At 38.4% G+C, this 27,791-nt stretch overlaps 1 protein-coding gene across 1 annotated transcript; it reads left to right on the top strand.

The window, feature by feature from the left end:
• Window positions 1-780: 780 nt before the first annotated feature.
• Window positions 781-21,460, top strand: EPYC (epiphycan). Its single transcript, XM_076328671.1, has 6 exons — window positions 781-948; window positions 13,497-13,650; window positions 16,365-16,523; window positions 17,964-18,166; window positions 19,677-19,772; window positions 21,290-21,460. Exons 1-6 carry the CDS (start codon window positions 781-783, stop codon window positions 21,458-21,460), a joined length of 951 nt encoding a protein of 316 aa, XP_076184786.1.
• Window positions 21,461-27,791: the final 6,331 nt, after the last annotated feature.

The following is a 27,791-nucleotide window of genomic DNA, read 5'->3' as shown; positions in this document are numbered from 1 at the left end:
ACTGTACTATGCTACCATTTCTCACTACTTTAAAAATGGTGTTGATTGAATAATGGAGGAATGCAGAGTACTGTCACTTACAGGGCTATGGAGAACACAGACTACTTTTTATTTTGCTCCCCAGACCTTTGCAGAAGTGATGGTCCAAATATGCCACACCATTCAACCACTTAAAATTATATCCTGGCAAAACAACTAGTGGGTGAAAAGTGGTTTTATTATGCTTATCCAGAGACAACAAAGAAAGAGGTCCAAATGTTTTCTAATCTTTTTTTTTTTTAAATGGTGGATGAGAAAGACAAAATTAATTACATTGTTGTACATTTCAAAAGATTATTTATTGTGATAGACACAAATAATAGAATAATTTAGCTTTTCATTAGTTTTTCAAAAGTTCTTTTCTAATGGTGCAATGGAAATAGGTGAAGTTAGATGAAAGGGGAAAAAGATTAATATATATCTTCCTTTCACCTTTTCAGGTACTTCCTCATTGAGGCCAGTTTATTTTTATACCAATAAAACTCAATAGGTCTTTCCTATATTATCCAAATGTTATTATGGCCAAAGCAGTCTGCAGAAATTCTCAGATCCAGGGACTCTCCATGAAGCAAAACAGAATAAACCATTGAGTCATCATGAATAAATATGAGTTATCCATCAGAAATATTGTTGCATACTTATAAGTACTGGATTTGCGAGATTAAATTTTCATAGATTCCTTGCAAATACCAGATTACCCATGTTTTGTCCATTTTCTTCTCTTTCAGAAAAGAAAGCAGAATGCAGACCTTTGTAAATATTTTTCTGGGATTTTTTATCTTCAAGTCTGTTGGAGCTGCACCTATCACTGATACCGTAATTTATGATTCTGAGTTCTATGACATACCGCTTGGAGACCTGCCTCACCCATTTGTCTATGATGAAAATGAGCAGTCTGATCAATTAGAGGTAATCAGAACTTAATTTATTTCATCTTTCCAATATGCACAAATGCAGTGGCTACTGATGAGTTTTTGTTGGCCACGAAAACATTTATGAGAAAAATCTACTCATGTGGTCACTATTGCCTTTGGTTGATCAACAGTTTTCTGTGCTAACAACACATGCTAGTTCATTCACATTTTCCCTAATCTACAAATGTGGCCAAAATATTTCCTGACTTTTTTTTTTTTTGGTGGTAATCTTTGACAGCAGGTGAAAGCTACCATGTTTCCCTCAGGTGTCTTTGCATTGCCACAAATTCTGTTGGAGATTGTCTTTGTGATTTATCTGTCTGAATGAGACATGGAGGCAGCTGAGGTAGGACATCCAGCATTCCCCATTAAATGAGGTTGTAAAATGCTGTTTCCTGAGGTTATTTCTTATAGTAATAGGTATGTTCAATACAAGTATTTCAGGTTATAAATGCTAGTGGTTTCTATTTCTGTGAGGAAAGTGGGCAGAAGGAAATAAAAAAGCAAAGGGAAAGCACTTGAATTGAAAAACAGGAAAGTAAGAAAGGTTACTGAAGAAAAAACTGTTGAAATTCTGTTATAATATGAGATAGTAAGATGTGTTGCCTGTACAAGCAAGGGACTCCATTTGTTGACTTAAATGTCTCCTTTCCCTCCTACATTCCTGTATTTCTCTACGTCACTAAAAGGCTACATTAATTTTAATCTCACTCTGCTGCTTAGACATCGACACAACTTTCCTAAAGGTGATATATGCACTGTATGATTCAGGATTGAGTGCAATAGAAGTTGAGTGAAAAATATAACATTTAAATAATAATATGGTTTTTTTGCTATTACACATAATATTTTAGTACTTTTTCACATAACAGCACATAATTAATGAAAATACAATCGTTTGAGTGATTCATGATTGCAGCAGGAGGGACAGGAACTAGTCTTTCATCAAGGTGAGATCAAAATTGGATAGCAGCCTTGAAATCAAAGAACAGAGACAATTTAAGAATAAATATGTCCCCAAACCAGAGAACTGAAGAGATAAAAATAATCTCAAAGTTTGCACTAAGATCAGAATCTTACAGTTTGGATGTAATAAATTTTCTCATCTAAAAAAGACCGAGAGGAACTTTGCTCTAAAGAAATTACTTTGCCTTTGGCTTGCTTTCCTGTGCCGTACAGAATCAAAGCTCTTTACATACCCATGCGCTTGAGCTTTCTGTCCTGATAAAGTCACCCTCACTTTTAGTCACTGGATACTTGTGCTCTCTCTATTTCACATTGACTAATAAGCCACAGTTCCTGCCTTTTTTTGCTTTTAAAAATGAAGCCTTTATCAGTCCTACAGAAACGACTTCCTTCCCAGAAATGGGAGAGGCTATTTTGTATGTGCCTCACCACAGAGATTTTCTCATTCAAACAATAGATATCTTAGTAATGCATTGAGTGGTAGGTAGGACTCTTCTGTGCTCTGCTCTCTCTGTGAGGTCCTATGACACTGAAGAATGGGGTGGCCCCTTTCCAAGTTTCTGAGTGAAGGATAGAGACAAGGCAAGGCTCCTGTGGTTCTTTTCCAGCTGAAAGGAAATTCAGGATGATCAATATTGCACCCAACAAGAAAAGATACAACAGGTCCTATCACAGCTTGCTTTCTTCAAGGAAGCATGGAATAGGCAGAGTCCAAAAAGACTTCATTTTGTCTTGTAAACTTCTTTTCCAGAGCAGGATTTTCTCCCATTACTGAGCTCTTCAGACAGCCTTCTTAAAATTCATCAAGTGAAGGTCATCCATCGTAGCAGTTGGAAGGAATGTTACTTTGCATATGGATGGACCTCCCTGTGAGAGCCTTTTTTCCTAGATGTGTAGCCAAAATCTTTTTTTACTTACATTCCTCTTACCATGTACCACCCAAAAGAAACCTAAGCATTCACAATTCCCCTAAACCCAGGAGAGCTCAGAGTGGTCAGTGCTGTAGAAATCAAGCAGCTTTTCTAGACATGCATGTCAGTCTTCCAAGTTATCTTTTAGACGCTGAATATTATTGATGTCACTCAAGTTTTAAACAGAATACATTTGATTTCTTGATTGTGGTTACGCCTTTCCTCCCTACAATCCTGTTATCATAAAGATGTGGACTACACAAGTGACTCTATGTGTAAAACCCAGTATTTATGCAAGGTCACAGGTTAGTTTTTATTATGCATAGCTTAAATGATGAGCAATACCACAGAGACCCAGAAAAACAGCAGGCCTTCATTAGATCTAGCCCGTGTACAGTAACTCTTTAAGGCCTGATTTAAGGCCTGCATTTCCTTTTAGAGAACTGTGAATCATGTCTTTAGCCTTCTGAAATAATGAAGAAAAAATGAAATAGTATTTTCTGTTGTTGCTCTCTTCAATTTAAGATTTTAAAATTCAGTTATGTGCAAATATAAATCATTCTGTTTAACACTTTTTAGACTCATTGGAGAAATGCAAAATTTTCCAAGGTTGTGCGTCCAACTGATTTTCAGCAGGTCCAGGAGACTGACTGGTTCTAGGACTTCAGATACATTCGGTGTGTTGCTCCTGTTGATGTCAATGGGAATTAGGCACCTGTGCATCTTAAGGAATGAAACTAAAATGCCCATGTCAGTATGCCCTTTCCAGAATGTTACCCATTGAGTACTGTAATCACTCATTCAATGTGTAAGCACCAAAATGATGAAAGACCTAGAGGTAATTAAAGAGGGATTCCTCCCACTCATTCTGTCTAGCTAAAATTAGGTGTTGCATCCCAAGACCATCCTCCAAGACAAGTATGAATCATTCCCTTGGGATATCTATTGTGGTGGCTGGCTGCCAGGTGCTCATCAAGCCGTCTTCCCACTTCCCCTCCTCAGAGGGGCAGGGGGAGAAATTAAGATTAAAAACACATGAGTTGAGGTAAAGGCAGTTTAATGAAGAAAAGCAAAGGTTGCATACAGAAGAAAAGCAAAGCAAAAAGATTTATTCTCTACTTCCCATCATCTCCCATTACCTGGGAGAATTGTATTGAATCCTCGATCAAAGCTATGCATTGTCATGTATTAGATGGGTCAAAACTGGACTACAAAATCTGTGGTTTCCAAGTTCCCAGGTTAGTGAGACATTGAAGACCTAGCTAAAGCTTTACATCCAAATGGAAATTGTTACTGAAAAAATCTTAAGTAATATATCACTTGGAAACATAGATATGTATAAAGACTTTAGAGAGAACAGTATCAACACTTTCACAGATAATGGTAAAAAAAGGCAATGTAAAAGAAAAACCTGTTACCAAGGAAGAAATTCCAAGGTCCTAAAGGAGAAAGAGACCGCAAAGGAATGTCACTGTACAGTAGCGTACAAGCTTTGTGCTGGATTTGTCTTCTGAAACTGACAATTACAACAGTATAAACATGAGCCGCTGTATCGCCCCTTTTCTTCACAGTGAGTTTCATTATTATTTTCAATGAATATTTACATCACAATAGGGTCCAGAAGCCCCAGTCAAGACTGGGTCTTCATTGTCCCAACTGCTCTGCAAACATATACAAGGACAGATTTCCTTCTTTAAAATGGATTCAGTCAAGCCAGACTGTCAAAGGCATTCTTGTGTAAGCTTCTTGCTGGTAAAACAGAAGGCTCAGAGTTTTTCCCTCTTTGAAACTAAAACTTTATTTGGATAGCGTGTGAGAAAAACAAATTGTGAAGAGAGATTCCTGTGTATATCAGCTGCTAATGTCTAATAAAATCATATTGCAAGCTTTTTATTACAGTGCCTGTTAAATATAACCAGTCCATTTTCCTTCAGGTAGGAAAAGCTAAGTTAGAAAAATAAGAAGTTAAAATATAGGGGTACCAGAAAAATATTTTCATCAATAAAATAGGCTATCAGTGAGGCTGAGAAGCAAGGGAGCTATCCTAGAACTGAATAAGCAGCAAAACAAGGGAGTTGAATACAGGTTGGTCCGGGTCTGTGTACACAGAAGAGGTGAGCTGGAAAGTATGATCCACAAAATAATCAGAAACAAGCACTGTGAAAGCCTAGTATATGATCCTGCATTAGCTTGTTGAATTTGAATCAAACTGATAATAGGATATTCAGGTGCCTGCACAAAGTGCAGAACCTGAATCATTTTAAGGTAAGAATCATTTTAGAGCAATCAAAACAGAATCTAGAGCATGGTTTGGTACACAGCTCAGAGGGGGGAATGTTGCGGGTCTGCTCTGAGTCTGCTCTGAGTCATTTCTATCTTTGTTCATATTTGTGATTGTCTAATGCATGGGACTCCAATAATCCTTTGAACAGGTCCCAGGTCTCAGTTCCTTTCATATTAGGCTGCATAATCATGTTTCCTTTGGCTTGTTCTCCTTCTCCTGCCATGAGTTTTGCCTCTTTGGATGTATTCTGGCTTTGTTTTGACATCTCATCCAAACTTGCCTCTGGCCCCCATTTGGTGGTTAGGGTGTCTTCTGGATCAGAGGTTTTTGGGACGCCAGCCTCCTCAGGCTAGAACTTATATCTCAGCTCCCTTGCTTTTTGGATGAATGGAGAACCAGCACCTTTGTTTTCATCTGAACTGAAATGGAGTAAAACAGATGTGCAAATTTAGCAGATGGGTTCTTTGAATTACTTAGGTGCAGGAATGCCTCATTCCTTACACAAATAGCCTTAGGTGTGAGACAGATAGTTCAATAAATTTTTCAGAACATGCACAACTGTAAAACCCTAATGAAATTTCTGCCTGAATCCTGAGCTGCACAATATGTATCAGGCACCTGAGTTAGCTAAGTAAAACTTCACTGAATTTCTTTCCCTGGATTCCTCAGTGCAACCTAGTATCTTGTTAGATGCTTAAAGACTTGGTGGACGGCCCACTAGTATCAGCATAGTTATTGTTTTTAATGACTTGTACCATTTTCTTTGTTTTGTTTAAAGAAAAAAATAGTATAGAAATGGTACTGCAGTAATTGTATATATTTCATAGCAGCACAATCCCTATTGTGACATCACAGGAATCTGGGGATTGAAAATGGTCATGGTGGTGTTGGGTTGACGGTTGGACTCGATGACCTTAGGAGTCTTTTCCAACCTTAATGATTCTATGATTCTATGAATTTACTTTGTATGTTATTTCTCAAGAGTGGTTTTGGCTCTGGCTTTCTTTACAGGAGATCTAAGCTTGAACCAGCTTCTAATTTCTGCTTTTCAATTTCCACTCCCAACTTTGCTCTTATTAATAGAAGGGGAAATAATAGCTGTGGATAAAATAGCTGCAGTTATCGATCCTGGACATAGAGTTTGGACCACATGTTCAAGAAAAAGTAGCAAGTACAAAAATTTAATGTGCAGAAAAAATATATTCTCTTATTATTCCTTTTTTTTATATTGGTGTTCCTTATTTTTAGAGTTGTGTAGTAATGCCTATTGTTATGATGCAGTATGTCCCTCCCAGTGGCAGGAAATGCATCACACCCATGCCCCTGTCCTCAGCACTTTCTTCCTTGCCCTGGACCTGTCACTAAATGTTAACTGATCTTACACTGACAGGACATTTCTATAACATAGAACAGCATATAGCATAACAGTCCACACTGTGAAGACAAACCTAAACTATTAGAAATTTCTCTAGTTCTGGAGATATAGAAGCTTGTGAGCACTACGTCTGTATCACTGCAGGCTACATCCATGTAATGGATTGGATCAAACCAGAGGAAATGTCTTTGCACTATAAGCTGTAGAAATGAGAGGAAGAGCAGATCTGACACCAGACTTTGGTCTTGATGTCTGGTAAAACATATGGTTGCCTCTATATGGTCTCCTTTACAGCCAAAGGAAGATGGACAGGCACCTCAGGAAGTTGATTTGCGACATATGTGTGCTGAACCACCCTTAGGAAGTGATTCTTCCTCCACTGTCTGCACCAGGAGTGTAAGGAGACTAAGCTACTAAATAGGACACTTAAATTCAATGTCTGAAGTTAAGTAAGTGGAGTGAATCTGGTCCTTTTTGTTCATGTTTGGTTGTAGTTCAGATTCAAAGCAATCACAGTGCATTTAGAAAAAGCCAGGCTGGTGAACTGGGCAAAAGCATGTTCAGCTCCAGCAGTGCCCAGTCTGCCTAGACCACGTGAGGAAATATGCTTGAGACCCTGAACCCTCCCTTTACAGTGAGCTCTGGAAGTCCAGCTGAGGCAGCTCCTTACCACAGGTCTGAGGGTTGACAAAGTTTCTGGTAGATACTCTGGTCGTCTGAGTGATCTCCAACTTTGTCTGGCTGCGTATGTCTCCTTTGTGGCCTGGATCAGCAGAAGCTCCTGTGGAAATCTTCATTAAATAGCTGGGACTAGTTTTCAGTCCTTTTGTGCTTTATAATAGTGCAAAGAGCCTTGTTCTGATTTCTAAAACTGGCATATTTCTCTTTGAAATTTTATGTCTTGCAAAACTTCAGCAGTGTTCCAAAGAAAAGCATCCGCTGTAGGCTAACTTAGATATTACATAGTCCTCAAAGCGGAATGTTAGAAATAAAATCTGTAATTTCAAACACAGTGCTGGAATGAGACTTTGACTGCATTTGTACTCATGGAAATCCAGATTAGCTCCATTTATATGGACTTCCTTCATTCTCAGACAAGAGAATTAGTAAGTAAAATCTCTGTAGCAATGCTGTGCAGCACAAATGTTTTTACTCAGCTAAAATCAGACATAATGTAGATAAACTTGCTTTTGAGACAAGAAGCTTTAGGATATTCTGTGGTCAAGGTGCTAAAAAGACTACTTCTCTTTCTAAGACTAATTATAAGAACCTCAGAGTCTACCTATATTTTCAAAGGCAGAAACCACAGACATTAATTTCTAGAGAACTGCGTTACAACTCTAGAGCAGTGTAACTTAAATATTAAAGTTGGTCTGACTGAAGTATGAATGGAAATTTATGCATGTATGTGTGTGTAAGACCCAGCAGAAACAACAAAATAACTTAAAAAAATTAGAAGGTTTAAAGGGTTAAAAGAATGGCCTGCATTGATAATGAAGGACACTGTACCCAACTGCACCACTTCCAGACCACTGTTCCCAGCAGCAAAACTGAGGAATGTGTTGTTTATGCCAAAATCAAAGGTCCTGCACCCTGATAACGTTGCAGCACAGATGACTTCTCGGTGAGGACCCTTCATCCTACCACCAGCAGATAGGAAATAAGGTTGTAGAATACAATATATACCATTCCTTTCCATGTTAGCCATAATGAAATCACATTCCCAATGAGTAAAAGGAGGCAATGGGCAGCAACCTGGTGTAAGATTCATGGATGTTGGAGTATCCAAGACTCTGAGGAAAAAGACTGCCCAATAACAGCTGGTGAATCTTAAAGGAGATAAAAATCTGTCCAAAGGTTAGTTTTCAATGCTTGTCAAGAAGAACCCCAGAGGCACTAAAAAGACTCAGTAGCTTCTGTCCCTTGTCTTCTGTGTTGAACACAGGTGATCCTGGCCAGACTACTCGGGCATACACATTTAGTTACGTGGGAGTATGTGGGTGTAAACGTGCAAGTGATTAAAATATGAGCAAATGAGTGTAAGTAGGCAAAATCAGTTTACTTAGAGATTTTGTAAACAAACATCACCTTCCCCAAGATCTCCCTGAGTTTTATTATGCTAATTTCTCCACATAACTTATTTATGTAGCTCTGTACAAGAAAATAACAATTTATCTGAGCTGAAGAATTTGCAGTCTAAGTAGTTACAGCATTACCATGCAATGGCTCACAGACCTATTTATTTTTAAGATAGAACAATAGGAGAAAAGAAGACCTTAAATGCAAAATTCAAGAAGAAACAAGTATGAGCCACTTTTGGAAAGGAAAACAAACCAAAAACCTCTGCCATAATTAGACATTTTCTTGTAAGCCTTTGGTAGTTTCAGAACAGCTGTAGGGGAAACTAGTTCCTTTTAATGAGTCAGTGTGTGGTACAACTGTCCCTTCAAGTTTATAATGTCTTTTTTTAAGTTCTGAAATTTTGTTTGTGTTTTTAAGTATATTTTTTGCAGTAAAAGAAGCACTGAAACAGGACACACTTCAGATTCTCCTGTGGATTTAAATTTATTACATGGAATATATCAACTCTGATCCTAAAAGATGTAGACATAAAACAATAGACAAAACATCTGCCACTGAAATTACACCACATCAGAAGTAAAATGTGGCAACTGATGGTTTCCAGCCTTGCCATTTACCTCTTTAAATCTATTTATTTTCTGTATTTTATTACTTTGCATAGATTATGTGGGTCCATAATCCTCATATAGGTTACTCCTATCTACATTTTTATTCTGTTCCACCCCTACTGACTCCTAGCCCACAGGTACTCTTTCATCTTACTTTTTTTTTTTTTCCACAGCTCAGCCTCCTGAGCCATTTCTAATCTTAAAAACCTTTTCATTTGTCTTGCCTCCTTTTCAGCCAATGGTGAGAGATAGACACCTAAAAGGCCCATCCTAAAAGAGGCATCTGTGGTCAGTGGCTGCAGCTGCTTTTCAGAAGTTTTGTCTCATTCTCTGCTGACTGTGAAAGGACGCTAGCGTAGACTAGATGCCTAGTCTATGGATGACTGAAGTTACGAGTTGACTTGGACCAATTGTATTTTACCACTCATTGATACGTTCAGATTTCTGTGCTCTTGACTTTTGTAACTTCCTGGGCTGAAAGTGCCTCTAAACTGGCCATCCACATTAAGCAGTTTCATTTGTAAATGTAGTCACATTGGAAAAATACAGGAGGGGGAAAAACAGATACTCCATGAAATCTTAGGAAAGATATTACTCTGCTTACAGCATGCTCTGTGGCTAATATTCTGCACTGGTATTCTCTAAATCTCTTGATTGATTCCAAAGACAGAGTAGGATAACAATTTATCACATAGTTAGATGGCTAAAGGTAGGTGATGTGATTCCCTTTCAGTGTTTTCTTATGCCATATATTAAATCTGGCTTGGAAGGCTGATTATGATTTGAAGACTTCCAACTATTGGCAGAGACACACATGCTTTATTGTATTTCTCTACAATATTCTTCCCGCTTTGTGATTTTTCATAAAGAATATTACTTAGAGTAGCAAAGGAAATACAACCCCACCCCCAACCCCCAAAAAACCCTATGGAGAATAATACCATTAAGTGATATAGAATCATTTCTGTTTCAATTTTTTAGTAAAGTACATGTTGCCAAAAATAAACAAACATCTGGAAGATGAAGGATCATTCTGTACAGTATATAGTCCAAGAAACATCTTTGTCTTGTTACAATCTTGCGTGATTTATCAAATATGTAAAAGATAGAAAGCTGCATGGATCAGATGACTGATAATGGGAAACAGACTTTTACCTTTAGGTTACTGGTTCAAGCAAACACTGCTCGTGCTCTGGGTCTGGTATGTAATACACATGTATCAGTGAATTCCTACTCTGTTACCAGTGTAAAAATGACAACATCATTAAATTCACTGTAATAATTGGTATTTTTTATGACAGCCACAACTGGTCCAGGAGACTGAATAGATATTGATGCTAACTGCTTGGAACAGTTTCTCTAGAACCCAGATTTAGCACATTAGAAAGGAAACTATGGGGAGGCTTTCAGCTGTGCATCTCCAAAACTAGATAATATCCTGTAATAAAAGAGAGAGAGATAACAGTCTAGAAACAGACTTACTAGAAGTTAATACCTCTGCTTTGGTACCCAACAGATACAGTGATTAATCAACTAAGAACACCTGAGAAAGCATAAAAAAAATCCCAAGCTAGTAAGTTCCATAGAATATGCCCTCAAATATTCAGAGAAATGGCAGTCAGTGTAGAAGACCCAAATCCCGTGACAAGTGAAAGGAACATTATCTTAGGTCTGAAGCCTGTTTACAAATTGTATCTTGAAAATGCTCTTCTCCAAAATATTTTCAGTAGAACTGCCACAAAAGATGCATACAAAGCTGTTAATAGGTCTCAAAATCTCTGGATTTTGTTCCAAAGTTCAGGACAGGGACTCTTATCTGATTTCCACAAAACTGGTGAAGAAGTAGACCGCATGTGCAAGCAGTTTAGTGCGGTACTACCCTAGGTCAAGAAGTCTGGAATGCATCTCTCCCTCTAGGCTTCCTCCATTCGGAGAACATCTGTCCCATTTCCTTTGTTCCCAAAGTCTTCTTTTGATTTGTCCCCAAGTCCATTCCTGGTTAAGCTGTCTTGCTGTCAGTGCTGCAGATGGGAACATTGTGTGTTTGTCTGCCCAAAGCAACAAGGTACATCCTTGCTCTTACTTACAGGTTACTCAGTCATAGTTCAGCTGAAGTTCATTTTGCTCACTTGATCATCATGTGTTTTGTTATGATCCTAGTAACTGCATCAAGGCATTTTTATCCATAAACCCTACTTAGTAATAGTATCTATGGCTTATTGGAATACAACTAAAGAATATACAGAGAACATGAAATGTACTCAGTCAAAATCTGCGTCTGTGAAGTTCAGAGTGCTTCCTGGTTTTTCATTGCTTCCATATTCTCTGTCTTCAGTGAAACTAATTGATGCAAAATATAACTTAAACTATATAACTTAAACTAAATTATTTCTGTGCAAAAGTGGTTTTTATTTAGATGTTCTCAGGCAGTCCAGGATCATAATGCTTAATACTGCTAGTAATGATATATAGCTACAACGCAAGATCCAGAGAATCTATTTTGAAGTGTGAGGTGTTTTCTTCCAAAATTGTGGCAAATATATATACACATATGAAGATATACAGGTATTTCCCATGAATATATTTAAAATCTATCCTATCCAGGAATAATAAGACAAAAATAACTCTATTTGCTGAATATTATATAGTTAAGCTAAGAGATTCAAACAGAGATTAGAATATAGCAAAAAACTTTGCTCGTGCTTGGGATCTAGATCTCAGGTGTGTTAGTTCCTTTAACTTGTATGGTCTACATAGAAAGGCTAATTTAAAAAACCTTAACCACTTGTCCAGTCTGGATGCAATCTACTTTTACCTGTCTTTTACAACTAGAACTTATGAACATTAGTGTGAGTTATTTCAACAACTGGTTCTCCATGGGGACAGCAAAACCAGCAGTGGATGGGGGCTGATCTCAAAACAGAAGTTTGGTCAGCTGAAAAAATCGGGATTCAATAGTTTTATAGTGGTGGTGTACTACAAGGCTGCAGTAGAGGAAAATCTTTATTAAAGCATAATTTTAGGCTTCTGTGCCTTCACACTTGGGATAAAGATACTGTGACAAAAGTCCTACTTTTGATCATGCCTTAGATATAGGCTGAGGAGTGTTAACTGCAATACAGAGGTGCAGCATCCACAATAGTAGCTGTTTTACCTAACTTTTAAACAGTACTTCAGATGTGCAAAGCCCTATAAGGACACTAATTCATTGTTGGGGATTAAAAAAAAAAAAAAAAGTGCATATTCAAAGGAGGCCCTGGAGTGGCCAAACAATATTATTACACATGGGGAAATCAAGATACAGTGGTAAAGCAACTTGCAAAGGTCACACAGCTAGAGTGGATTCTCAGTACCTGGGTGATTACAGTAAAACACCGGCTCTTTGCAAACGTAGGCCCCTCTGCAACAAGCCTGGCAAGTCTGCAATATTCTTTTTATGAGGGGTGATATGATGCAAGAAAATTGCTACATCTTCATTTTTATCCTGAAGTTGTCGTATAGCAAAATCAACAGAAGGCATCTTTAGAATTAGAGTTAACACAATAAAATTCACTGGTTTGACTAGTTATGTTGAGTGGAGAAGAAAAAATAAGGTTTCCAGTTCCATGGAAGGATCTGACAAATTTTATAGAATTTTTCTAAATCAAGATTTTATCTAACATTTTTTATTTATATTCTTAATTTTTCATACTACATAATGCAGCCACTGATGAGTGAGGCTAACCAGAGCCTTCTGTTATTTAGATTCAGAAAAAAAAATAGACAAAAACACTGCCAACATTCGCAAGTAGTATGTGAATTTAGATTTCAGAATTCTTAGATAATAAGATTTTTAAAGCATGTTAATGTTCTTAAAACAGAGCCTGCACAGCTACATTGGATTTGGATTTATGCCAGTAAAATTTACAATTTTATGGTCAAATGACTTGCATCTTTTTGATGCTTCACAGCAAATTTTCATTTGTCACACAATATATATCAATTTTTATCACAAATCTAATTTAACTTTAAATAAATGTGGAAAAAACATTTTGTTAGAACATATTCTCGCTAATGAAGTAGATGTGGCGTGCATGCACGTGTGCATACAAGAAAACATTTAAAACACTGAGATAAAAAGTGAATAAGCATGTTGGAGTTTTATGAGTTGTTTACACATCATCAGAATTCATTATAGCTGCCGGATAAAATGCAGCTCAAGCACTAAACCTCAGAACATATATGACCTCTAGTGGGAGAATACGAATAACTGGAAGAGAAAGAGCTGCCAGTGGAAGTAAACAGTAACATTTCCTGTTCCCTCTTAATTTTCCCTAGACAGAGACTGGGACAGCACTACCTTCTATAATTCAAGAGAGTTATTCTTCTGCACCATTGACAGAAGAACCTGAAGAGGAAGCATCAACACCAAAATTAATTGATGGGTCTTCAGCACAGGGGTCTGGGGTTCTTGGACCACAAACTCAAGACGGTTAGTAAGAAAGAGAAATGAGTTTTGCCTGTCTAGCTTTGCTTTTGAGTGAGCCCACTTTGCTTGCTTATGAGTGTCTACCTCTCTTACTGAAGAGGAGGTATATAATTTCTGTACCTCTCTTACTGTAGAGAGGTATAACATGCCTATCTTGAATGCTCTGAAGTCAGATAGGTGCCTAGTCAACATATTTCCACACTATTTCACTATGAAAATGACTGTGCGCCAATGAAGATTTTTTTCAAAAAGAATTTTATTAACAGTTAAACACTTACAACACTAGGAAAATTTGCTAATAGTTGGCAAATGCTACCAGTCTTTTTTATCGACTTAGATTTCAATATCATTACCAACTGTCTTTATTTTATAATGATTTGTTACATAATTTTTATAAATGTGTTCATACAAAATATAATTAAAATGTTGAACAATTTTTGAAAACTAGAAACTATGACACTTAAGGAAAGGGAACTATTTAGAAATTTTGGGTGAAGCTGATTTTCTGTTCTGACTAGCTATAGTGAAATAAGAACTTTCTACGTCTCACAGGGGAATCAAAATTGTAAAACACAATCTGTCCCTCTCCCACACAACCATTGTGATGCTAATAATTGGCATTTGTTAGCAGCTACTCTAAATGCTTATAGTTGAAGCTCACTAGAGTTATCCACTTCTGTGATGGGTCTTTGTGTTGTATAATGATCAACATACAATAACAGGAAAAGTCTATTTTTTACTATGCCCAATACTATAACTGAGTGCCATAGAAGACAAATGAAATGGAGGGAAAAAAAAAAAAAAGAGTTCATGCTTCCAAAATTGTGTGTTCAGTGAAGAGAAATTAATCATTCGTAGTCTTGTTTTTATACATATTACTAGTGAGCCTTGACCAGGCAAAAAAAATACACTGATGTCAAAACAAATAAAAATGGAAATGAGAATTTCCCAGGAGAGTTCTGAAAAAACCACACAATTTCCTTCAGTTTTGAAAGCTGCAGGATGTTACAAAACATTTCACATAAATATTACATATTATGAACTCTGTATCTGTCAACATTTTTGAGCACTGAATGCAAATCAACTAGTGCATCAACTAAAGATACGCATGGGAGGCTCAAGGCTGTAACATATCAAATCAGATTTTTTTTGTGTCTTTGGTTTTTTTTTTCAGCAACATATTTTCCTGTCAGATGTTGCTGCTGTTCTTGGCTTGGTACTGGGTAGAAGACTACAAGGCTCAGGAACATCAAGCCAAGTTCATTTTTCTTGGTATCTTTTTGAATCCTTCCCATACCTCTGTCCTTTTTCAGACTACACCAGCCATAGGTGACAAACAACACTCCTCCAAGATCAAAAATAGGACAGAAGGGGAAACTCTTTTCCTGTACTATGTTGCAATATTTTGAAAAAATGTCAGCCATCCTGAACTCTACATTCATTTAGGCTGAGATTTACTGTGACAATTTATTTTTTCCCTCTGTCAGGCTTGCTCCCTGTAGCTAATTTAAAATGTCCATGGAGGAAGTTAGGGAAGGTATAAAAAGAGTCTCATCTCTCCAGATATGTTATTCCTGGATGCCCAAGTAGAGATTCTCAAATAAAAGAGTACTCTGGTCACTGATTCTTTAATCTTGCCTGAAAAGACACCACATATATAGCCCGCCCTTCAGTTAGTTACTGCTGCCTGTTGGTAATTGACACAGATTAAGAAGGCAAATCTTCCACGTAGCTACAATTGATCTGGAGAAAAATCTCAGCTGCAAGAAAAACATTTTCATACTCATTAATTATGCTACTATTTTATAAAGTAACTAGAACAAACAACCAGCCATCTGCTACAAGGAGGAGGAAAACATGAAACAGAAAAGTATTTCTATGGCAGTAAAAGCTGAGAAACAGATATGCTGATTTATACCCATAATCAAAGAAAAGATGTATCAAAAATTCAATGCACATAGCAACTAACAACATTTCCTACTGAAAATTACATTCAGACAAGCCACTCAGTGTCATAATTCTCACCAAATTTAAACAGTATCATCAAAAGAAACTTCTGAATTCACTGTATTCATGCAGTTTTATGACTGAGATGAAATGACTTGATTTTTCATTTTCATTAACTTCTTGTGGTAACAAACGTTTTGTTTATATAGTCTTCAAGTTACCTTAACTCAGACTGATAGAGAAAATTTTCATGCTGCTGAATTTCTGAATCAGAAAATGTAATTAAACAACATGCAAAAGAAATTGAGGTTCTCCTCCATAGCTCTGCAGAAAAATATTAATTTCCTTACAAATTATTCAGAAGTACTATTTACAGAACCAAGCTTGGAAAATCATAACAAGTTTCAGTCATCAGCTGTTATTTCTCCATCTAGATGGAAGTGTACACTTGCCAGCTTAGGGGGAAATTGATGTTTGGTTGGCTACTGTCACCTAATATTCTATTATTGTAGTCTGAAAAACACTGTATCAGAAAAGTAAGTTAAATGATCTTCATAGGCATAGGCAGAAAAAAAATTAGTTTTAAGCAGAATTTAATCACTTTGTTGTTGCAATTATATGATGTGGTGATCAAAACAGAATGGGAGTGAACTTTATCATTGACAAAATCTCATCATTATGTGCTTAGGTGAGCATTTCATTGTATTAATTTACATACCATTTTTGTACAATTTTTTTGTAACAAACTTTTGTTTTAAATTCCTTGATAGGTCTTCCCACTTGCCTTTTGTGTACATGCCTAGGCACCACAGTCTACTGTGATGATCATGAGCTTGATGCTGTTCCACCGTTGCCTAAGGAAACCACGTATTTCTACTCACGTTACAACAGAATCAGGAAGATCAATAGAAACGACTTTGCTAACTTAAGTATGGATAGTAGTATTGTTGCAATTAGCTTTCATTTCTATTATTTCTAGCTCATACTAATCTAAGACAGTGATTCATTTTATGTAATGTTTGATGACGGTAGAATTATTCATATAAATGCACATATAGAAAAGTGGTTTGCTACTTTTGGACTTAAAGGTCAATACTTCAAATGCAGATTCTCTGTCAAATTTTTGAATTATTAGAAAAAACAATGTTCATCTATCTTTTTGTTGTTACTTGTAATCAGCTTTAGAAAGGTAGAAAAAAACCCAAACCTCATGGAACATTTGTAGCATATTAGAAAGTACTGTTTTCCTAAACAAGACAAGTTCTCAGGTAGACATACTTTCAAATATTTGCAAAGTATCTGTGTGAAAGGAATTTTGCCTTTAAATTTTACCTTTAAAGTATATGTTCATTGGTTTACTCCAGAATTATCTAGGAAAATCTTCAGTAAATGAAAACTACTAATCCAAAACAATTTGTGGCCTAAAACTGGCCAAAATTGGTGACTTAGGGAGCTTATATTTTCAACTTTCCTACTCGAGATCCTTAAAGATACCTGATTTTTCAGGAAGTATTAATCCTATCCTGTTTAGGGATAGGGACTGCTATAGACTCACCACGCCTGAGTATCAAGCCACATTCTTTGTTTTTTGTTTTAGACCTAACTTTGTGTAACTAATGCTTATTGATTTCATGATGAGAATTGTGGAATCAGTGCCAAAAAAGGCTACTTCAATAATTCAGGGGAATGCAAAGATCCTTTTATAAAAGAAAACTATAAGGCTTGCTCAAACCAAGATGAAGGTTGGGAAGAAGCACAACTAGTGTATAAAAAAACCAAGGGGAATAAATACTAAGAAGAGAGAAAATGTATTTAGGCCAAAATATACTGCTAGCATAAGAATAAAATAATAAAATAAAATAAAATAACCATGAAAAACATTCTGGGTGGAAAATAGAATTTATTTTCTTTTTTTGATTGGAAAAAGTGTTTGAGTGTATTTTAGAAAAAAACCAATATATCAAATTCCTTTCATACAGGAAAATGTTGAAAATAAAGAAACAAGGTGGTAGAGAATAAGTTTATTTTCCTTTAAATGTTTTTTTTCCAAAAGATAACCATTTAAAAGATTCCCAGAACACACAGAAATTTTAAAATTATTACCTTTAAAATCTTTCACCGAAAGGTGTATGAAGAATGACACAGGCAATTCTAAACAGGATGAGATGTTGGTCCCCTTTCTTAGGAGAACTGTTCAAATACATATTATTGCATTATATACAGAGAGAGAGATGTCACATAGTGGGTCAAGAATGGATCTGATTCAAGACACTTCACCTGTAATTTAAATAACCCATTTGCCTTTTTCTTTTTTAAAACTTTCAGGAAATACATTCTTACATGCTTGTTGTATCTTATTTCTCTGCCAGACAATTTAAAGAGGATTGATTTGAGTGCAAACTTTATATCAGAGATCCATGAAGATGCCTTCCGGAGATTGCCCCAACTTGAGGAACTGGTGCTCCGTGACAACAGGATAAGGCAACTCCCTGAGTTACCATCTACCTTAACATTCATCGATGTTAGTAAGAACAGGCTTGGTCGCAAGGGAATACGTAATGAGGCATTTAAAGTAAGTCTGCATTTGATGGAAAAATCTTTTCTTCCACTCTCCAAAGGATGTGGTCAGTAGAGTGGCCTAAGTGTACCTCTGCAGTAGTAAAACTCTTAAGATTATAGGCACCATGACTGTGCTGGCTGCTGGGCAATCTATAAAGATCGAGCAAGATGTATGAGCACTATCAACTAGACATGAAAACCCTTTTTATTCTTCTTTACAAAGATCCACACAAGACCTGTGATGGCATGCTATGTTTGTATCCATGAACCAACTGCCCACATGACTAGCAAGACTCCAGAAAGCTGCTTGATGTTCCCTTACAAGTAGGCAAGAGGGAAGGGCAAAGTTATGGATGAGACTGCTTCAAACTTACTCTGCCATGTATCTACATGGGAACTTGCTAGAGTATTCATTAAATGTATGTACTTTCTTTCCACCTTGAAAAGCAGGGAAATTGGAACTTCTGAGTCCTTTCTCAAGAATTTTGGTGGGGAGAAGCAGCCATGTACTGCTCCTAATTGCATGTGAAATCTGAAATCATTATAGAATATAGGCTAGCTTCATGTTAGACCTGGGTCATATGCACTATTCAATTGTGTCTAAGACGGTAGTTGTAACCAGCCATCTCTGAATTCCTCCTTTGGAAGGCAGCTTCTTAACAAAGCAACCAACAGCAGTTACTGAATCAGATATTTTCTTGTAGCCCAACATAAGCCAGGTGTTGGGAATAGGAACAATGGGCAAAAATCGAGACTCTGGCCTAGCACCCTTTTCTTCTGCACTCTCCTGATTTTAGCCATGAAGGAGTCTCAGCCTTTATCTTCCATATTTGCCAAGAACCTTCACCCTGATATCTCAGAGTTCTGTCAGTAGGAGTTAAACTAGGACACTGCACTCAAAGTAGTTAGGTACCATGATAACTTGTGTGTATAAAAAGGGGGCAAAATGAGAGTATTCTACTGAGCCTTGTTGACCTAGCCAATTTTATATCTTACTATTGTTATAATTACCAGATGAAGCTGCTTCTTCCACTAAGTCAAAGGAGAAAATTATTTACCTTTTCAAATAGAATGAGAAATTTATTTTTAGCTCAGGCATTTCTTATGCAGTTATAATTTGGTTCAACACCAATACACTTGTGCAAAATTGAGTAAGCTTGTCACAAAAGCAAGAAAACAGACAGAATAGGAACCCTTTCTGCATGATGACTGGGTAAGGCAGTATTTTCACTTTAGAACAACCTCATTGAAACTACATCTCTAATCATTAAGTCTCTAGACATTTCAAAGAATTTTTTCCTTTATTTTAATCCAAACACCTAATCCTTAACAGTAACAGTTCTCAGCCCGTGCAAATGAAAGTTCATGACTGTCTTTAATTTCTGCCTTTTCAACCATATCATGCTGAAACAAAATGTGTTAGTATCCAGCAGTGCTCATTGCAGTGACAGATTGCAAACTTACTTTCTAGAGATTTTCAAAAATGTCTATCATTTTCATCTGCCTTTTTCTTCATCCTCTAGGATCTGCATGAACTGCAGCACCTTTACATCACTGACAATAACTTGGATCACATTCCATTGCCGCTCCCTGAAAGCCTTCAAGCTCTTCATCTTCAGGTAGGCTACAAAAGCAATGGCTCTATATATCATGTTCAAATAGTTAGTAAAACTGGAAAAGGTAACTATTGTCTTGTTTTGTTTCTTCTGTTTATCCAAAAGTGTACTTACTTAACTAAAAAAAACTATTGGAAACATACAGTTAACTAGTGAATGCGGTATTTGAAAGAAGTAAAATTTAGCTCAGCGAAGCATTAATTATTAGAATTTGTAACACAATATTTTTCAAACATAAAATTATAGATTTATTGTTAGTACAGATTAAAGTTAGGTTCACAGCTGTCAAGAGCAACATTAGTCAAAGAGACTTCAAAGACAGAAATCCCTCACACTGCTCATACAAATCTTCCAACAGGAATGCTTTTAGATACCCAAAAAAAGTTACTTTACATAGAGGTTGCATCTATAGCAGTGCATTTCATTCTCTTAATAAATGTAATTCCCAGTTCCTAACATTTTTTCAGCCAAACTTTTCCATTTGACTGTTTTGGAACATCCCATCTATCATCTTTCTGTATTACTATTTTTTGCATTTGTTTTTACCTATACCTTTGTTTCTGACTTCTTCCTTTCAACCTTTTCCATCTCTGCTTCTTTCCCTTTATCTCCTCTTGTACCAATGCCCAGTTTTGATTATCAGATGTTTTTGTTTATTAAATAATGCAGCAAAAAAATCTTTGAATAAATGTCCTGGTGTACCGTACATAATTTGACTTCTATCTTTCAATAAATAAATCTATAGAAATATTCTATTTTTTTCACCTGCCTGTAAATTAAATATTCAGTGCTATGTGCTACAGGCAAAAGCTAGTGAGCTGGACTTTTTACACCAAATTCTGACTAGCACAGGAACGGAAAAGGGAAGAATTTTCAGACAGCCCTCATTTTTGGAGATGACCTTTTTAGTCTCAATTTCCAGACAATATTGTATTCTAGCAATTTATTGTTGAAAATGGTTGACTTCAAGAACAAAAGCTCAGTGCAGATAAGGTATATAAGAGGAATTTAAATCAAAGAAATAAAACCTAAAGCATTCAATTTTCCCTGTATATATACAGATGTGGGTTAAGCTAATGTGAGAGGGCCTGGGGGAAAGAAATTTGTCACAGAACAAATTGCAGATTTGTGCCTTTGCAGGTTGAGGCATATTAAGCTGTCAGGATGATAATTATGGTTCTATGATTTTTGGACTGGCCTATGCTGGTTCCAATTTGTGTTAATAAGGCTCTTCAATACAATCCCGGAAATGAAAATGCTCTACATTTCTACCAGGCCCCTCCTGCAAAGCCTGTCTCTGCTACACGGTTTGAGTTACTTAGTTTTGAAGCTTTGCACTGGCCAAGAAATTTTCCCCCTGCTTGGAAGATTTCTCTGTTGTTGACTTGCAGCCACAATCTGGTCCCTTGGGTTCAAACAAGTATCTCTCTAGGCAGTGAAAATACATCCATAAATTGTTCTTCAAAGAGTAAAAAATTACTTTCAGGCAACTATTCTGATAGCTTTTTTTTTTTTTTTAGAACAACAACATTCAAGAGATGCACGAAGACACTTTCTGCAAAATGAAAGATTTTACTTATGTACGTAGGGCTCTTGAAGACATCAGACTGGATGGCAATCCCATCAACCTGAGCAAAACACCATATGCATACATGTGCCTACCCCGTTTGCCAGTTGGTAACCTCATCTAAGCTTTGGCAGAAGCCAATACTGTCATATGCTATAAGAATCTTTAAAGACAAATTATTAACTCACTGCTACACTAAGCAAGATGTATTTTTTCAAGTCTCATTAATTTGGGAAATATTTCTATTAATAATGAAATTGATTAGTGAGATACAAAGAATAATATGAAATGCTAAAATACAACTCCATTATCTACCCAACTGTAAGTTGTATAGCAATATCAAGAAAAATATTTTACTACAAAAACTGTACTGAAGGCAATAAAAGATCAATGTAAATGCAAAATGTTATGCTTAATTATTCAGATTTAATGTATGAATTCTAAAGTTAAATAATTTTATATGTTAAAATCTAACTATAACATAGTAAATAAAGAAATAAAAATAAAATATCTGTACACAATTGAATATTTATCCTCTTTTCATTTAATTAAATATTTTTCTCTCGGAGACACATCCATTTTTCTACTTCTTTCCTTAAAGGTCCCTTCATTTTGGAAAAGTACTAGCAATATTAAACAAAAAAATATTTTCGTTAGCAAACAGAATCTTTCCTTGAATCAATAATGAAATATAGAGCTTAAATGTGTATAAGATTACCCCCAAAAAGTACATAATCTATTTATTTATTTATATCTTTGCAGTAATAATTGGTCTTTGTAACGCTGATGAGGCCCAAAGCTGTCTTCTGTATCTTTGATAAACTTGCCTGGCAGATTATCTGGCTAATAAAAATCTCATGCAAAATAGCCTATTTGAGAAATACTGAACTTTATTCTGCATAGGAGGTGGAAAAAACTCCCCTTGACATATTTACACAGTCACACAAAATATTGCAGTTCAATATACTAAGGACCTGAATTCAGAGACCCAAGTCACAAATATCCTTGTGGAGCCATAGCTCAGTTTCCAATTATTTGAAACAATTCCACTGAGCTTTTCTGCTTTGCTGTTTGAGAGCCTTATCAGTTAAAGATTAGGAAATTCCCTCCATTTGGATAGTTTGAACAACTCTCCTCCTTTTGTGGGGGAGCTTTAATATATTTTTCTAGGGAGAAAGCCCCCAGGAAAGTTCCACTAGATACAACATTGGTGCTTGCTCATTCTGTTCTACAGTGACAACCAGCAAATAACACCTGCACATCTTCAGTGATAAAGGTTTGATGAAAGGCTTCAGCCAAAAAAAATCCTCATAAAACACAACAAATCCTTCCACTTACACAAGTTGATATTTGTTTAATATCAAAGTTCCCTTTCATCTAACTGAACATACATGCTCATTTAAAACATAACTGCAGCTGACTTGCTAAATTTCTGTCAGGCCAGGCAATGGAAACTCTGTTCACAGAGACCACATTCTTCACCCTCACTGCCACTTTCTAGAAGAGAACACACGGGGAACATGAACAGCAGGTTTGTACACAACAACCTCAGACAGGCTAAAGTCAGAGTTGAAGAAATACAGCAGGCTACAATGACTGTGCCTTCATGACCGTACATTTACTAATTTGGCAGACTTACTTGAAATCTAGATAGGCAAAAAAAACCCAAACCAAACATAACAGCTGGACCTTTCACTTCTGTTTACAATATTTTTTCTTTGTTTACAGACACTTACGCAGAACAAACTGTAGAATAACAGCTATCTTCATTTTAGCCTTTCCTTCCAAAGACATGAGTTGCTCTTAGATAAATGCTCTTAGAGCTGAGACAGTATTTTTCTTCCACCCTCCAGTTCTCTTCTCTCTAATAGTAACATCAACGATTATGATGATGATACGGTTGAGTGTTTATGGGTAAGGATGAGGGGGAGGGCCAAAGAGGCAGATATCCTGCTGGGAGTCTGTTATAGACCACCCAACCAGGATGAAGGGGCGGATGAAGCGTTCTACAAGCTGCTGGAAGAAGTCTCTCAATCGCTAGCCCTTGTTCTCGTGGGGGACTTCAACTTCCCGGATGTCTGCTGGAAATACAACACGGCAGAGAGGAAGCAGTCTAGGAGGTTCCTGGAGTGTGTGGAAGACAACTTCCTGACACAGCTGGTAAGTGAGCCTACTAGGGGAGGTGCCTCGCTCGACCTGCTGTTTACAAACAGAGAAGGACTGGTGGGAGATGTGGTGGTCGGAGGCTGTCTTGGGCTTAGAGACCATGAAATGATAGAATTCTCGCTTCTTGGTGAAGTAAGGAGGGGGGGCAGCAAAACCGCAACCATGGACTTCCGGAGGGCGGACTTTGGCCTGTTCAGGATGCTGGTTGAGAGAGTCCCTTGGGAGACGGTCCTGAAGGGCAAAGGGGTCCAGGAAGGCTGGACAATCTTCAAGAAGGAAGTCTTAAAGGCGCAGGAGCAGGCTTTTCCCATACGCTGTAAGAAGAACGGGCGGGGAAGACGACCGGCCTGGCTGAACGGGGAGCTCTTGCTGGGACTCAGGAAAAAAAGGAGAGTTTACCGCTTGTGGAAGAAGGGGCAGGCGACTCAAGAAGAGTACAGGGATCTTGTTAGGTCATGCAGAGGGGAAATGAGAAAGGCAAAAGCCCAGCTAGAACGCAATCTGGCCGCTGTCATTAAAGACAACAAAAAAAGCTTTTACAAATATATTAATAACAAGAAGAGAGCCAAGGAGAATCTCCATCCCTTATTGGATGCGGGAGGGAACATTGTCACCGAGGATGAGGAAAAGGCTGAGGTACTTAATGCCTTCTTTGCCTCAGTCTTTAACAGGCAGACCAGTTATCCTTGGGGAACTCGGCCCCCTGAGCTGGAAGGCAGGGACGACGAGCAGGTTAAACCTCCCATAATCCAAGAGGAAGCAGTCAATGACCTGCTACACCACCTGGACGCTCACAAGTCTATGGGGCTGGATGGGATCCACCCGAGAGTGCTGAGGGAGCTGGCAGAGGAGCTCGCCAAGCCACTCACCATCATTTATCAGCAGTCCTGGTTTACGGGGGAGGTCCCGGACGACTGGAGGTTTGCCAATGTGACACCCATCTACAAGAAGGGCCGGAAGGAGGATCCGGGGAACTACAGGCCTGTCAGCCTGACCTCGGTGCCGGGGAAGATGATGGAGCGGTTCTTCTTGAGGGCGCTCACAAGGCATGAGCGGGACAACCAGGGGATCTGGCCCAGCCAGCACGGGTTCATGAGAGGCAGGTCCTGCTTGACCAACCTGACCTCCTTCTATGACCAGGTGACCTGCCTAGTGGATGAGGAAAAGGCTGTGGATGTGGTCTACCTGGACTTCAGTAAGGCCTTTGACACCGTCTCCCACAGCATTCTCCTAGAGAAGCTGGCGGCTCACGGCTTAGACAGGTGTACTCTGTGCTGGGTCAAAAACTGGCTGGACAGCCGGGCCCAGAGAGTTGTGGTGAATGGAGTTAAATCCAGTTGGCGGCCGGTCACGAGCGGTGTTCCCCAGGGCTCAGTTTTGGGGCCAGTCTTGTTTAATATCTTTATCAATGATCTGGAAGAGGGGATCAAGTGCACCCTCAGTAAGTTTGCAGACGACACCAAGTTGGGCGGGAGTGTTGATCTGCTCGAGGGTAGGAAGGCTCTGCAGAGAGACCTGGACAGGCTGGATTGATGGGCCGAGGCCAACTGTATGAGGTTCAACAAGGCCAAGTGCCAGGTCCTGCACTTCGGCCACAACAACCCCATGCAGCGCTACAGGCTTGGGGAAGAGTGGCTGGAAAGCTGCCTGTCGGAAAAGGACATGGGGGTGCTGGTTGACAGCTGGCTGAACATGAGCCGGCAGTGTGCCCAGGTGGCCAAGAAGGCCAATGGCATCCTGGCCTGGATCAGCAATAAATAGTGTGGCCAGCAGGAGTAGGGAAGTGATCGTGCCCCTGTACTCGGCCCTGGTGAGGCCGCACCTCGAATACTGTGTTCAGTTTTGGGCCCCTCACTACAAGAAGGACGTCAAGGTGCTGGAACGTGTCCAGAGAAGGGCAACGAGGCTGGTGAGGGGTCTGGAGAACAAGTCTTATGAGGAGCGGCTGAGGGAACTGGGGTTGTTTAGCCTGGAGAAAAGGAGGCTGAGGGGAGACCTCATCGCTCTCTACAACTACCTGAAAGGAGGTTGTAGCCAGGTGGGTGTCGGTCTCTTCTCCCAAGGAACTAGCGATAGGACGAGAGGAAATGGCCTCAAGTTGCGGCAGGGGAGGTTTAGATTGGACGTGAGGAAAAATTTCTTTCCTGAAAGAGTGGTGAAACATTGGAACAGGCTGCCCAGGGAAGTGGTTGAGTCACCATCCCTGGACGTATTTAAAAGACAAAAGATGTGTAGATGCAGCACTTAGGGACATGGTTTAGTGGACATGGTGGTGTTGGGTTGATGGTTGGACTCGATGATCTTAGAGGTCTTTTCCAACCTTAATGATTCTATGATTCTATGAACTGAAAGGTCAATGATCTTAAAAACAAAACCCTTCTGAGCTACAGACTTCATTTCAGGCCTAAAAGCTGAACCTACGGGACTGTGTTTAGTGGTCAAAGGGACGATGTGCAAGACATCGTTAAATACACAGAAACTACAGTGCTTTATTCTGTAGCCATTTTGTCTTACCTTTGGGACTCAGTTTCCCTGTTCTCTCAATCTAGATGTAAATAACGAGCTTTATATTGTTTTGTCAATCAAATGAAAATGAATAATGAGGAGGAAAAATATTATTTGTTCTACTGGGCTGTTGTTTTCCTTGAAATCTCTGTCTCTGTCAATGTGTTGCATTGATAGTGGATACTGCCTCTAGAAGGTTATGATCTCTTAGCGTATATATGCATTGCTTTCTAAATAACAGCCAGAGCTTGCACCCACCATCACTTTCCGTGCATCTGCATTGCTTGGGCATATGCCTATGTTCAGACAGAAGCTTTAGGTAGGCTTTGGGGCACACTTTGGAAAACAATGATGATTCTTTGTTGGGTTTAAATGCCTACGCACTCATGTCCCCAATATACAGACAGGTTGAACATTGCCTAATCTACAGCCATTTAGCCTGCAATATTAACACATCTTTTGGAGCTCTCACAGATGTGGCCAGTTGTGATGGTGTGCTCCCCCCGCCCAACCTGACCTTTATCTCCTGTAACCCTGCTCAAGCGATAACTACCAGGGGCAGTCGTTAATGGATGCTGATAGTGATAGCTGGGTCCATTGGAAGTCGATTTGGGAGCCAGATAACAAAACAATAACCAAGGACTATTGTGGGAAATATGCCCACCTAACCACAGTGATTGGTATGCAAATATGACTATGAGTCAATCATCTTACCCCTATAAATAGTGAGCAGCCCCAGAGCCCTTTGAGCTCTCCTGCATGGCAGCAGGCTGCATGGCGGGATCTCCCCTTGAGTAGGGATGCCTCTCAAGGTTACTCCTCGAGGTTGAGAGATTCCTTGCCGCAACCGATACTTGGTAAGTGACTAATAGCATGCTAAACTTTGAAATCTGAGCTAAGTGATATAAAGGATTAATTGTGCGTATATAATCCTTTAGACATAAACCGTTGACCAAGTCTGGGACTAGGTTTGGATCCAGCCACACCTAGACTCCTCCCTGAGAAGGAGTCTAGAAAGCAAGGGGGTCCTTTCTGAACCTCATGGCTCAATGGGAGGGTCTCCCTGACAGTTTTGTCTGACCCTGTCCTCTATGCAGTAAATAATCAAGTGTACCTTGCCATTGAATCTTGTTAAATCACTGTCACATTTACCATCGAACTTTGTTAACCCACTGTTTTCTATAAATAAAGTGTATTTTTGCTTCTCTCTCTTATGAGTGAAGTGCAGTCTCGCTCCATCCGCGACAACAGTGCCATGAAGACAAGCTTATTCGTAAAAAAGTCCTAATATTGCAGTGTAAATTTATCTCCAAAGACTTCCAAAGAGAACTAGCTAGTCAAGTTCACATGGTTAACATAGGTGCAGACACTGCCTTACACTCCAGTTCAAGTTTGTTTGTTGTTTTCCCAGTGCTTAGCAGGTAAGCAGAAGTTCTCAGAACTGGCTGTAACCGTGCAGTTAACCCAACAGTATCACATAAGTTAAGGAAACAGTCAGAAAACAACTGATCCTGAGAAAACATTAAAAAAAAACCCAACAAACCAAAAGACCACTCTATTGCAACATTTTATGGTAATCTAATTAACATGAATATTAGATTCCTACAGAACAGGGACATTTTCATACCCAGATGTGTTTCATTACCTATAAAATATATGTATGAATGTAAACCTCCACCAGTTACTTCACATCCTGATTGTGAAGCTCTTTCCCCTCCAGGAAATGGAGGTGTAACCAAAAGAATGCCTAGGTTTGAATGAGTGACTTGCCTACCAAGGGCAAG

The sequence above is a fragment of the Aptenodytes patagonicus genome, chromosome 1 (genome assembly GCF_965638725.1).
Source record: "Aptenodytes patagonicus chromosome 1, bAptPat1.pri.cur, whole genome shotgun sequence".
NCBI classification, from domain to species: Eukaryota; Metazoa; Chordata; class Aves; order Sphenisciformes; family Spheniscidae; genus Aptenodytes; species Aptenodytes patagonicus.
This window is presented reverse-complemented; position numbering and strand designations above follow the sequence as displayed.

Excerpts from the sequence above, each read along its gene's own strand:
- EPYC (XM_076328671.1), top strand. The coding sequence starts at position 781 with ATGCAGACCTTTGTAAATATTTTTCTGGGATTTTTTATCTTCAAGTCT. Across the intron at positions 949-13,496 it reads AGCAGTCTGATCAATTAGAG|ACAGAGACTGGGACAGCACT; the intron begins GTAATCAGAACT and ends AATTTTCCCTAG. Across the intron at positions 18,167-19,676 it reads TACGTAATGAGGCATTTAAA|GATCTGCATGAACTGCAGCA; the intron begins GTAAGTCTGCAT and ends TTCATCCTCTAG.